General features: G+C 39.9%; 1 protein-coding gene across 2 annotated transcripts in view; it reads left to right on the forward strand.

Moving 5' to 3' along the window:
• Nucleotides 1–14,103, forward strand: part of RSU1 (Ras suppressor protein 1) — a 109,034-nt gene that overhangs the window by 37,194 nt on the left and 57,737 nt on the right. For both annotated transcript variants that reach the window (XM_063324745.1, XM_063324744.1), the window contains exon 8: nt 5,547–5,679. In XM_063324745.1, the coding sequence (XP_063180815.1) occupies nt 5,547–5,679 (133 nt within the window). The remainder of the gene's footprint in view (nt 1–5,546; nt 5,680–14,103) is intronic.

The raw sequence follows: 14,103 nt of genomic DNA on the forward strand, positions 1-14,103 counted from the left end.
TAAACAAATTTCTCTCTCTATGGAGACAAAGCACGTGCCACAGAAGTAATAAAAATTATAAGCCCTGTAGCGTAAAGTAAATCTAAAACAAGCCAGGACAGAAATATTTTTACATATAACCTAAGTTTAAATTTAGTGTAGTGGATTGAGCCCTTACTTAGCCTTTAATAAAACAGGATTCTAGGGTATTTATATCTAAAATAAAGAAATAAAACTAATTTCATTCCTCCTGTCCTTATGTACGACAGTGAGAGAACAAGACCTTTGTGTTGTAAAGGGAAAGAACATTTAAATTGCAGTCTTGAGAGGAATGGCTTGAAGGGATGTGTTACAGGCTGAGGACTCCCCTTCAGGTCAGTGCAGTAGAGGGTAGGCTGGAAGGTGAGTCAGAGTATTAACCAGACACAGATGTGAAACTCAGCAGTGTACAGGTGTGCTGGTTTTGGCTGGGCTACAGTGGTGCTTAGTTGCCAGCTGGGGTTAAACCATGACAACAGGCTAAAAATTATTTCCATGGATTTTAATGAAGCTCCACTAGGGATGAATTTAAACCATTACAAAGAAGCGTTGATCTGGCATTTTACAGCTAGGATCATGTTTCTTATGCTGAATGCCAATGTTCACTTCTCAAATGTCAGAGTTGTTTAATTACTTTATTTCACCTTTTAATTTTTGAAAGTATTTAAAGTGTTGCCAAGGGGCGTTCAAGTGGAAAGGACAAGTCAGGTTTGTGTTCATTCTGTTTTCTTTTGTTTGTATTGAAGTAATGCCTGCGTACAGTTGTCATATCTTACTATACCTTAAGTATACATACATTGGGTAAATATTATACAGTCCATATATCATACATCACAAGAGGATGAGGGGCTTATAGTTGCATATTAAGAGGTGCTTGCAGGCTAAATCTAATGGTCAGGAGGAGCCTGGGAAGTCTGGAGACACCCTTGGTCAAAGTGATAGGTAGCATTATCACTGGCTCTGACAGTTTCTGCAATCAGGACTGTGGGAGGCAGCATTTTATTTGATTTTTATGAGCTCTTTTCTGACCTTTGCAGGCAGTTGAGCAAAATACGAATGTTCACACAAACCACTTTTTGTTTCAACAGCACTGAAGGAAAATAACAAGAAGCATTAACTATCATGTTTTAGATCAAATGCAGGACAGATTTATTGAGGGAGGTGCAGGGAAACGGTAGCTTCCTTTTCCCTTTAACCTCACTCAGGATAGGATGTGCCCACTGTCATACGAGATGTCTCTTCTGTCCACCCATGGCTGTGGGAGCTCTGAATTTAAGCAGTGATAAGTTGTATTTGGCATAAGTTAGAATACATGGAAATTAAAAATATGCATACTTTGATTTTGTCCTTGACTTTTCAAGGGTTTGTTTTGGTGTAGATCTATTTACTGTAGCTTCCGGGTGGCAGCTAACAAGGGATTTGGTCAGCAGACAATTTCCAGCTCTGCACAGCTTACTAGTTGGGCATAGGGACAATGTGGCTTTTAAGGTGGGTTAAACACAGGAGTTCAGTCACACCAATCAAACTTAATGGTTCAGGATCATCTTCAGATACAATGAGTGCTGAGACAGAGAAAAAAATGCCAATATCAGGTATTTCTAAGACCACACAGCTGACTCCTTTTAGAAGGCTTTTGGTCATTCTGTGCAGGTCATCCACAGCAGTCAGCTGTTAGAGCTTTATCTCTGCTCTTCTCTATTCCAGAGTCTGTTCTCTTTTCAGTATCTGCTCACTCGTAGCAGCACATGTCCACTTTGCATTCTTCCTACTCGGAAATCTATGCCCGTTCAAGATAGAAAGCTTAAAAAAGTATCATCCAGGCTTAGATATTAGAAAATTCTTCAAGCATGTTAGACCTGGGTTCTGGGATATATAGTTTTGATTATTTATTTATTTACTTATAAGAATAATTTTAGAAGCACTCAAAAATAATTTGAAAAACATTTCTGTGATCCAGGAAAGGGTCTGCACTGACTAATCTTAAGGATAGCCTTCTCCTCCTCTCGTACCAGAGGTATGGGACTGTAATGCGTTTCAGTGGAGTTCGTCTCTTTCAGTATGGCAAAATAACAAGAACCTTAAGTCCGTTATGAAGAAATACAATTTTACTAGTTGTGCCAAGTTTTAGAGATGATAAATATTTTTTAATAGGCTGATGTGCATGGAAACATCAAACCAGCAATGACCAATGAAATCTCCAACCCTAATATATTTTGTGATTGAATCTTCAATACTGGATTTTTACTAGAGGCAATTTTGTATTTTACTTACTAAAAATATCTGAGGGATTTGATGTGATCTGTGTAGCAGAACAGTATATAAATTTCCTAAAGGCCTGGGGATAGTCTTCTGCTGATGCTGCTGTTAGGTAATATGCATGAAGGCGCATCTGCCATGGCTTTTTCCCTGGCCCATGACTCTAGTGCTGCAGGGATGGAATAACAGCGTTTCTTAGCACAGCTAAAAAAACATGTAGGCAAGGAGACTGTTGGTGGTGTGGAGGGACAGGGACACATCTGCGCAAGGTGTCCAGTCGCACAGCGCTCCTGCGATCAGCTTGGTACCGGAGCCATTGCTTCAGGCGGGTTTGGTGATCTCTTCCACGCTGCTGGGTTTGTCTTAGTGCACAGGGGCAGAAGGGTTCATGCAGGGCTCCCGTGTGTTTGTACTGCTCCTGAGATGTTACTGAGACTTTGGCCTCGTGCTTGGGACTCCTGCGTGTCCTGCAGCCAGAGCAGAATTAGGTAAGCCCTTGATTCAGGGATGTTTTAGCTGTAAGTACAGAAAGGACAGCAGGATATGGCCCCAAGTAATGTGCGGTGATTGCAGGAGTGACCTGTTTCCATCCAGTCTCAGTTTTAATTATACGGCTTCTTTGTTCTCAAGTGGCTTGCCTTGTGGCAGGAGCATAAGGCTCTGTTTCCTCCCTAGTGCTGATGAGGCAGGGCAGGCTCTCTGTGACTTCTTACCCTGCTTCATTTTCTGCCCATTTCTATCCTTCATTTACAGATGGGAATTTTGGAGGGAAGAGCTTAAAGCGTGGGTGCCCCGTCCTTCCTCCTTTCGGTGTGGCAGCCCTCCTTTCCTCCTCTGCGGAGGAGCACCTGCTCTCTGCCTGGTGCTTGCCACGACGGGTTCTTCCTTTTCGCACTGCAACAATTCTTCAGTTCAAAGTCTGGGCTGCGAGGTGGCAGCTGACCTCTGGCTCCAGCTGTAGGTGGCCAGTGGGACAGGCTGCAGGGCCAGCTGCTGCTGGCAGGGCTCCTTGAGGGGCGTCCTGGGCAGGGAGGGGGTGGATTCCAGTGCGGATGCTGGACTTTCAGGTGCCTCAGTTTCCTCTGTAATTAGATTAATTTTACCCTTAGGGCCTCTGTCTGCCTCGTCCCTCTGAAGGTAAAAAGTAATATTTGTACCTGCCCCTGGTGTGTTTTGGGGAAAAACAGACAGCGGAGGAAAATTAAGTGATTACTTTGGCATGGAGACCAACAGTCCTTTTTGCTTGAGCAGTCCTCTCTTTGCTGTAAGATTTCTTTGGCTTTAGTAGAATAGTATTTATTACAATTACATTTAAATGGGCCATGTGGTATTTGGAATGGAAGTGGGCACACTGTGCTGCGGGGATGGAAACATATGGCAGCGTTCCCTGGGTGGTAAATCTCTGTCACAGCTCGGGACTAGAGGATTCATCTGAGACTCTGGCTATTGAGATTTGGGGAATGTGTGACTTAATCCTGTAAGCAATTTTGTAAGCAATTTGACCCACAGTGGGGCCAAGCTTGCCTCCCCAATAACTATATTTATTAGTTGTACACAGATTGATCATTCTACCTTGATGCAGAGCTGTAATTACAGTGTTGGTAGTTTTGGAGAGCAATGCATGTGGGGTTTTTTTTGCAGGTAATAAAATGGAAAATCCAATTTGCAATTGCAAAGCGAGCCCCTGAGTGATACATGATCTTCATAGTGGCTCCGGTCAGAGGGTTACGGCTAATCACGGCGCTGGCTTGCTTCCCCGGTGGCCCGTGCCTGAAAACTGAATAGCGAGCAGCGCGAGCCTGCGCCGTGAGCCAGCATGGATTTAGACACACCGGCTTCTAGCTTATTAGGTCCTCTTTGTCACAGTACTTAATCCTGCTTCCTGATCCTTGTTAGAACAGGGCTGCCGAGTCTCTTAATAAAGGAGATGGGCGCGAGGCTGCTAACGAGGCACAGTGGAGCGTGAGGCAGCGAGGGCAATTGCCGCCTGACTGACAGAGGGGCGAAGGCGCCCTGCCTGTTGTTATCTCAGAGCGGGCCTCAGACAGCTGACAGATGAGCTCGCTAAGGTAATGGTAACTTGTTGATAGGCTGATATGACATGCATGACATCCTTTCACACGGTATAATGGTCTGTCTTTACTCTAATTGTGTTAACCCTTTTTACGGAGGGGAACAGGTCGAGGATTAGCTGTAATGCAGAACACGCACTGAAACGGCCAGCGAGCACCGGGCTTGCAGCAGCTCCCGTAGCATGCGTGTGTGTTCATGCTACTTACATGAGTGCCTTTAATTTTGGAATGCTAGCACGTCAGGTTGACTACAGATTTCTCTGACAGCTTGGTTCAGCCAGTCTTCAAAACCTTGTAAATTTTTTTTGGTTTTGTTTCCCATGGTTAAAGATTTTTTTTTATTATTATTTATTTATTACTTTACATTTATGGGAGGAGGGTAGACCTTTCTTCATCGTAAAATTCACAAAAATAAATTTAAAATGGTAGCACAGATTTCTTATTTTAATTTATGGAACACAAGAAAATATTTCAATGGCCAGACCTTCCTGGAATTCAGCCTGTTGTATCCATAGCCAATGAGGAGTTTCAGTAGAGCATGTACTGTTTTGGTTTTGACTGGTAAACGTTCACAAAAGGAACAAACAAACAAAAAAACCTCAAGCAAGCCCCTAATAGGTCTCTTAAGTCTTCCTGTCAACAAAATAGGTAAAACTGTCATGTTGCAAGAATGACGTTTTTGTTTTTCTCGGTATAGAGAACTACAACCACAGATCGGCGGTAGGATCTCAGTATAAACACCACGTTGGGCACTGGGAAGGCAAAAATCCTGTTGGGCTTCGCTTGTTGACGTGCTTGGAGCAGTGATTGAGAAATGCTTTGCAATGCCTAAGCTTCAGCAGAGCAAACTCCTACCTCCTTTCATTCCTGCAAGCTGTGGTGGAGAGGGCCCAGCAGCTATGCACTATTAAGCCCTGCTTTAAACTAATTTGATGAATAAATATTATATACAGTGGGCTGAGTTCAATCCTGCTGTGCAATAGGTAGTAGCACTGAAATGAATAGGGTGGAACTGCATCCATCATGGTGGGAACTGCTATGTCCTCCTATTCCTCACCGCTAAGACTGAAATATTTGCTTTTATTATGGTTGTACTCTCTGAAATGAATGAAAAGTTTTATATTCACAGCAAGATATTTCTTTCAAATTTTTCGTATTTCAGATTTTTTTTCATGTGCTGTTTTGTTTAATCCCTTTCAGGTAACTTGGATTTGACTGGTCAAAAGCAAGTCTTCAAGGCAGAGAACAATCCTTGGGTTACCCCTATTGCTGACCAATTCCAGCTGGGAGTATCTCATGTTTTTGAATACATTCGTTCAGAAACATATAAATAGTAAGTATTACATGTTGCTTATATACTGGAGCTGTGTTGGGTTTTTTTCCTGTAGTGTGTTTGGCAAAGTGTTATCAGCTATACCCTTCTTTCATAATCCATGCAGTAGCTTGGTATTCAGGGTATTAAGGAATTTTGGGAACAAGAAGGTAAATAAACGTGATTCAGACATGTTAGGAAAGCGCAAAGACTGTTTGATGTTGTCCTGCATTTGTTGTTCATTTCCAAGAGCTATTAAGTAACATGAGAGATGTAAATGAGCAAGCATTGCAAGCTTTTGAGAAGTATTAATTTTAAGTATGTACAGTAAGGTTTTATAGATTTAAATAGATATTTGTTAATGATTTTGGATGCAAGTTGTTACGTTTTGAAAGAGATGTCCAGAATTTAAACCTGTTTTGATCTGAACTGGTTTACACAAGTCTACAACCCTGGTAATTCGAATACTGATACTAGTGCTTTCTTCAACAGTATAAGTGGAAAAAAATAAACCTCATGCTGGGATTTCTCCATTTTAATTCAAAATTCTATGTACAAATGCTAAGCATTTGTTAAGGAAATAATGTCTTTAATCATTCCCTGAATTGAAATATTTCTTTTCAATAAAAATCTCCATGTTACCAGTCCACAGTAATACTTCAGGTGGGAAGTTATTTTTACGTCTCTCACAACAACCTTGATGCTGTCTTCTAGAAGCAGTAGGTAGTATGACACACAATACAGCCTCTAGGTTGGAAAATTAGTTTTTACATTTCCCCTTTATTTAAAAAATATATTTTAATAATTTAGAAGCTTTTCTGACTTTTTTTTTTATATGGTGGCTGTCTAAACTCAGTTACGAAAGGAGAGTACTCACAAGTAAAGGTTTTGGGATTCCAATTAAGTAACCAAGATGTAAATTTCTGTATCAAACTAAATGATCCAGCAACGGCTTTTGTAGGCTGTTCTTCATTTACAGAATTTAAGTGAAAAGGATCACAGATGGGAGAGTGGTTACAAAAATTGCGTGTCTCAGAAGTGTCCTGATATTTATGCTATAATATGTGTTCTCAAGATAGATTTATTCATAGATTTAAGTAGGCTGCAACACCCGTCTTCTAGTAGTACTCTGTACTACAGACATGGTGTAGGGTAGCAGCTGTCTGTCGCCTTAGACCATCCCTTCCCCACAGTCCATTGTGTAGCTGCATTTAGGTTTCTTTATAATGTTTTGTAAATTTTTTTTTATTGCCAATTTTATATTTCTGTTTGACCAATGTAGATCAGGGACCCCCATGCAGTTCTCACAGGAACAGCTCTGGCCATCAGGAGGACACTAAAGTTTAATTCATCACTTGCCTCAACTATTGCTCTTTGTTTTAAATTAGCCATATGATGTTTGCTGTCTTGTTATTTGCTGACACTGTTAGCAAGACGGTGTTGTTGGCTAATGGGCTGATTTTGATTTTGTCCACAGTAAATATTTGAAGCCTGTATAGTTAACAGTGTAAGCAAAATCAGACTACCTGTTAATAGGGGGAAAAATAAAGAATCTTTCCATGGCTCACTCCTGGCTTCTATTTTGATCTTAGAATCTTATTCAGTTAAAATGTCGTGATTTTCAAAGTTTAGTGATGGAAACCAAATACATGCAGATGTTAATAATTATATGGCATGTATTCATTTTCAGCACATAACTGTTTTATATTTAAACCATAAATTAAAAATATCTGTATAATTTCATTAGAATCCCAGTAGCAACTTGTTTTGATTCTTGATGGAACTTGTTTCACATGCTATAAAGAGAGTTTGTGAATTTTCTTGCTGAAAAAAGATTGTCCTTTTTATTTCCGGTTACCTCTAAATATGTGATCTGAGAATTACTTGGATGCCACCTGCTACAGTCTTTTTTCTGTTTGCATTTGATTTTAGGTGTTAAAACTCATAAGCAATGGCATAATCTAGGTTACTGGTCTAGTAGCATTTTTTGCACAAAAGCAAATAAGCTGTGAACACAGAGAGAATGAAAACTTTATGTGATGAAATTTTGATCTTTTCCTGCTAACGACTGTACACCTTCTTCAACTTCCTTTTTCTTTCAGAGCCTATGTCCTGCTATTGTGTCTTTTTCCTCATTAAGCAAATCACAAGCTTGAGATATGAATGTCATGAGTTAAGCAAAATTGAGCTCTTGGGGGTTTTTTGGATCATTCCGCCAAAAGAAAAATTTCAAAATCAGCTTGCGACATGTAATAGACCCAGACAGCTTAACTTTTACTCTGAGACCAAGCAGTAGAGTTAAATGGATGATTGGATGGAATGGTGTTTGGATAACCTCACTTGCAGCACTGAGAGGAGAGAACAGCTCACATACATTAGCAGCTGACAATCAGATCAGTAAGTTTACTTTCAGGTACTTTCATAAACCAGGAAATATACATCTATGTGGTAGATGGATTGTGAGCTCCAGAGATGGTAATTGGCTCCCTATGCCCATTGCTTTTGCTGGCTGATTGGAAATATTGATTTTACTTTGTTTACAAGCCTAACATTGTCTATACTAGCTGAGACAGAGGGTATGCTCATACAATCACAAGTGCCAAGTTTCAGGGGCTTAGCAAGTTATGTTTCACTAAGTGATTTATGCTAATACGTTTTATTTTATGTTTGCAATGACTAGAACATCATATTTACTCAGTTTTTATCTTAGCCAGAAAGTCATAATTCACTAAGTCTTGGCAATGCGTGCACTTAGAGTCACATTACGAAACCTTGAGGTTTCTACTGATGGCTGGCACAAGCCATAACTGCATGCTATGACTGGAGATTTCCATTCAGGTTCTGTGAGGTTGCACTTGTGGAGCAACTACCAAATAGATCACCAACCTCTTCTTTCCTCCGTGAAATGGGCTGGCTGTTTCAGGCCTATTTAGTGAAAAAATTACACTCCATTTTTAGCCTTGTCTTAGGATATTCATGCTGTAGTGATTAATTGGTAAGTAGGGATGACACCTATGAGGGATGATTACGTCTAAAGATAAAATGTCATTTGTCTCACATACTTTTACATTTCAACGCTCCTGTTTTACATGGTATTGAAGCAGCAAGTATAAAACTGGAATTGCACTTCACTTCACAAGCGTGTTAACCAGTAGGACCCTCAGATTCAACTCTTCTTACTTTGTAGCTTCTTTCATTTCCTTTAATTTCCTCACCCTTCATGAGAAATGATGCTGGATGATTTTTTTCAACCCTCATTTTTCAAGGCAGATTCATGATGACAAAAAGATGGGCCGTATATTGTGGCAAAAAATGTGTGTGGAGGGGCTCTTAATTCTTAACAGGAAATTCAGCAGCTCTTGGCACTTTGCTAGCTTTTGTTGGCTAAAATACGCCCACTGCACGTATCATCCTGTGACGGCATCCTTTGGAAATAGGTCAGTTTGCCAAGTATATAATGATTCTTAATCTCTGACTGCCGTACTGACATTCTGAAAGTTAAGTTGGTAAGCTGAATTTTGGCTTTGATTCTATATATACTCAGAAGGTGCCATTAAACTCCCCATGTGGTGTCATGATAGTGTTGAAAAGCAGTTGAAGAACTTGCTCAAACAGTAAAGGGTAATGGCAACCTCATCTCCTCAAAGGGCTTAACTAAATGTTTTATTTTTTTTATTCATGCCTTTAGTCAACTTTCAAAGTGACCTTTATGTTGTAAGCATATTCTCAGAGGATCTTCTCTGTCTGGGGTACTGACAAAGAGATGATGGATTGTATGATTTAGTGGCTACAATGTACTTAGACAAGTGCAGACAGACATGAACGTTTGAAAGAAAACAGTGAATTAAGCACCTATGAAAAACAGAAATCCTGTGATGCTCGTCAGGATCAGTGCAAGACAATTAGTGATTTGATTAAGATGAGGTAAAGCTGAGAGGTGCAATCGGTACCAGTGGGTGGGTTTGGTTGCTGACATTTACAGCAAACTTAATCCAGAAAGCTGCTCTTTGGGTACATTTCTGGCATTAATCATGTGCTCTTGATCAATCTTCATGTGAAACTTGCTCTTTGCCTGTTTGTTCTTGTAACAGAAAGGGTAGTGATTTTGCTTTTATCACAGTGGAGTCTGTTGCAGTCATCGTCAACTGATAGTATATCTCAGCTAAAACAAAATAATTTGCTAGGTCCTGAGTGGTCAGAGTAGCATTCAGACTTCTAGCATTTTTAAGCTGCTATTGAAACCTGCCATCACCTTTTAACACTTTATTTAATGATTGTTGTCTCATGCTTTGACCTCCTTATTCCAGTGAGGCAGAATTATGATGGAGCAGTTACCATTTGTTAAGTTTCTAGAAAGCAGGTTTTCCCCATGAGGCAGTCGATTTGGAGTCAAGAGTCTCACCAAGATGTTTTGTGAAAGAAAGTAAGTTGCACTTTTCACATTTCCATCAGGAAAGGTGGTAAAAGAGCAAGCCATTTTAAAGACTGACACATGAACTCTTAGCAGAGGAAATGGTTTGATAAATGCTATGCTGAGCATATATCGCTTGGCAGCATTGGAACGTAGGTTTTCCCTATGCTGCTCTGTGCTAAGCATTGTAATTGAAAACCTCATTTCATCGGCAGTGACAGTCTGGAAAAATCCACTCTTGATTCAGTCATCTATTTAGAGACAATCTCCCCACCTTTCTTCTTGAGAATGAATTGTTGAACTGGACCCCCACTATTATGTAGCAGCTGCTTCCAGGGCAGTAGACACAGGTCAGGAAGTAAGAGATTCTTCTTCTGAGTTATATTAACGAAGAGTATTTCAGCATTTCTTTTTTACAAGTAGAGGAGACTGGCAAGATACTCAGAATAATGCATTAGAAGACAAAGAGTATCTTGAAATAACTCCTGTTCTTATTCCACAGTTGTTAAGCTTATTCAGTTTCATCTGTGTGATTGGTGCTATCCAAGATGTAAAGAAGAGGATCAGTAAAGCCACCTATCACAGAGTGGAAAAGAGGCCAAACAAGTGAAAGATCCATGTGTTGGTGGTGGGGAAGCATACTGGGGAAGTGGGACTTGCCAGCAGTTGAGATGGAGGCACCAGCAGGTTGAAGTGAGATTGTCCTGGAACAGTGTTACTTGGGCAGCACGGTCTTAGACCTGAAGAATTTAATTTTTTTGTATGTTAGCACAAAAAGTAGGAGTATTTAAGTGACGTTTCCTGATGACACAAAGCTAGCCGCACAGAAGACAATCAGCACACCACACAAGAAGAATTGGCAAATGAAGAAGAGGACTCAGGTGTATTAGTTACAGGTTTTCTGTGAGCCACCGGTGTGATATGCTGCAGTAAGGGGAAGAGAAAGAGAAACCACGGTCTCCAGAGCTGCGTTAAGAGAGTGGGAATTTTCCAGTACAGAAAAGGAAGTATTGTGCAGTTTTGGTCGTCACGTTCATGAAAGATGAATTCAGACAGGAACAGGCAAAGTGAGGAAGGATAATAGGATGATAATAGGAATGAAGAGCCAAGAGGAGATTTAAAAGGTATTTGGTTCATTCAGCAAAGCGAAGACTGATAACAGAGATCGTTGCTGTCATTGGGATGTAGAGGGGGAAGAAGAGACTTCATTTAAAGCATGAAAAAAATGGTGGACATAAGAACAAATATAAATAAACTGTTCAACTGTGTATTTGAAGGAAGGTCTCTAATTATTAAGGGAGCAAGGTGATAACCTTCTGATAGAAATAGCCTTCTGACAGAAGCAATGAAGGCCAATATCTTATTTGTTTCAGTGAGCGCTGATCAATTTGAGCAGGAGTCTATGACGTGATTGCTTGTGGCAGAGGATGGCATGTCTGTGATGCAGGCAGACCTTTGTGCTTCTGTATTCATGTCTTCTGATATTTGAGTGAAAAACTCAGATGACCCCCACCCCCATATATTAAGATAACTGCACAGTGCGATTGACACTAAGGGAGACAAAGCTCTGTTGTCTGTTAATATAAATGAGGCAAAAGATTATTTTGCATATCTCTATGTTTAATAACTCGTTTAAATGAACGTGTGTGGCAGTTTTGGGCAATAGTTTAAAATGACAAAAAATTTTTACTAACCTAATAATTACTGGTTACTATATAAATTATATATTCATTAGGAAAAATTAATTTGGGGTTATAAAAATCTTCATCATATTCCTTTCTCCACTTAGGCTGAAGACATACATAGAGAGAATGCTTCTCTCTGGCAGTCTCTAAGTAAAATTAAATAACTTCTTGTATTATCCAGTCATTATCTTATCTTGTAACAATACCAAAAAGAACAGAATTGAGCACAGTATGATCTCAGGAGTAATTTCTAATGGTGAGACTAGAATGTAAGTGCTCTGGAGGCTCTGGGTGAAATAAAGACCGTAGAGAGGAACACAGACCAATTGCTTTAACCATCTAACGTTGATTTGATTCCAAGGAGTACGGTTAGATGCCTCAGCTGTTTGTATGATGCACAGAGGTCAATGAAGATTTAAAGAACTTGGATAGTGTGATTCTACCCTGCCTTGCTAAGAAAAATAGGCCATAATAAATGCTACTTTCCTTCTTTATTTTTCTTTTCTTTTGTCACCCGTATTCTTTGGTAATTTGTGGAATAGAAGGCTTCATGCATTAGTTTTCTCTTAGGTTCAGCTCCACAAATACTTATACTTCTAGAACAGGTATTCTCATTGTTCCTAGAGGGATTGCTCTTGTGCATGTGCTCATAAGATGAACTTCTAGTAAGTACGACTTTACCCTTCTCATTTGCACAGTGTGGTTCTCCTGGGCCCTGTACAAGAAATAAGATGGCGTATGTGTCCAACAGTCCATTGCTGGAGTTCACTTCTATGTTTCAGTGACTTTTTATCCTGGCACCTTTACCATTTGGCCCCTGACGTGGCTGCATCATCTGTGCCAGTGGTAGCTGTGACCTCATGTATTTTAGGGTGGTTTCAAAGACTGGGTAAAGGTAGTGAAAAAGAGATGACCTCAGTGATCTACTTTAGGTGGGATTCTCCGAGATGCTGCATTTCCTGTGAAGATGAACTCATGGCAAATTAAACTTCCCTCAAAGGATGGTAGGAAACAAGATCCATTGTAGCTAAGAAATAAACACGTGTTAGCAACCCTAATTCACACATTTTGATCACGTACCAGTAAAAAATTTTAATTAACCAATAAAAGTCTTTTATCAACCTGATGTGGGGAAATATAAAAATGTCACTTACGTTTGGTTCTGTTGTATCAAAGGCATCATACTGTATATTTTATATGAAAATACTGATTCGTATTCCAACCAAATGTTGTATTTATTGGCTGTATTTTAAAAATTGATAAATATATTAGTACATTATTTCCAACGAAGACAATAGATGACTCAGAGTCCTGACATCTTTAGACAACATTTACATGCAAATCTGTAACTCTTCCCTAAAGAAGAGCAAACTGGAACCCATGTTGAAAGATAAACAAGAAAAACAGTATCTCTGTATTTTTGTGTTTATATATTACTAAGATGGATATGTAATAAAAACAAAGCTATCACTGATCTATCTGACAGATACAGATACTGCACATATAAATATTGGTCTAACTACTGATATTACCATTCCTTTTGATGTGAACTTTCATACAAAGTTTAGAATATTATGCAGTAATCCATTTACCGTGTCAAGGATGATAACCCAGGGCTTAAGTCACTGGGGCGGATGTCTAGGGCTGTGTTAGAAGCAGAATTGGAATGAAGAAGTGAGGAAAGTGCAGAAGCTGAGGACTTGATGAAGCCAAAAGTAGGGAAACAGAGACGGATACAGGATTTGAGTAAGGAAACAAGACAAAGTTGCATTTAACTATAAGGCAAGGCAAGAGCAGTAGCTGAGTTAAAAATCAGTGGTAATTATGGTAAAATTCAAAATGAGAAACAGCTAGGGATGTGTCAAAGAAAGCGGTAAGAAACAGAATTGAGGACCTGGCCTAGAGGGCAGGTTGGGGTCTGAGCAAGCAAGGTGTGAGATGTGCAGCTTCAGGCAAGTGGCACCCGGAGCAGGAAAAATGATAGGTGGGATTGAATAAAGTATGTGCAGTGGGGAAGAGGGCTGATCCAAAGCGGGATCTGTCTTGTTAGCTTCTTAGTCATTGGAGAGACTGGTTATGGCTCTCTGATTATGATAAATCTAGAAATTAAATGGGCCCTTTTCTGAACTATGATACTCAGATTATTAGTGATGGTGAAGGAAGGGAAGTCATGTTTTGCTGTGCTTCTGTTCTGTGTTCAGTGCAAGCAGAATGGTCTTTTAGGAAGATGAGTTATTTCTTTGTCCCCTAAGTAGAAGCCTGACCAGCATTGTGTTGTGAGAAACGGTTTTAAACCTCCAGGCCTGTGAACGTGCACTCAAAAGGTTTAGGAGACTTGACTGACAGAGT

The sequence above is a fragment of the Chroicocephalus ridibundus genome, chromosome 2, assembly GCF_963924245.1.
Source record: "Chroicocephalus ridibundus chromosome 2, bChrRid1.1, whole genome shotgun sequence".
Taxonomy (NCBI): domain Eukaryota; kingdom Metazoa; phylum Chordata; class Aves; order Charadriiformes; family Laridae; genus Chroicocephalus; species Chroicocephalus ridibundus.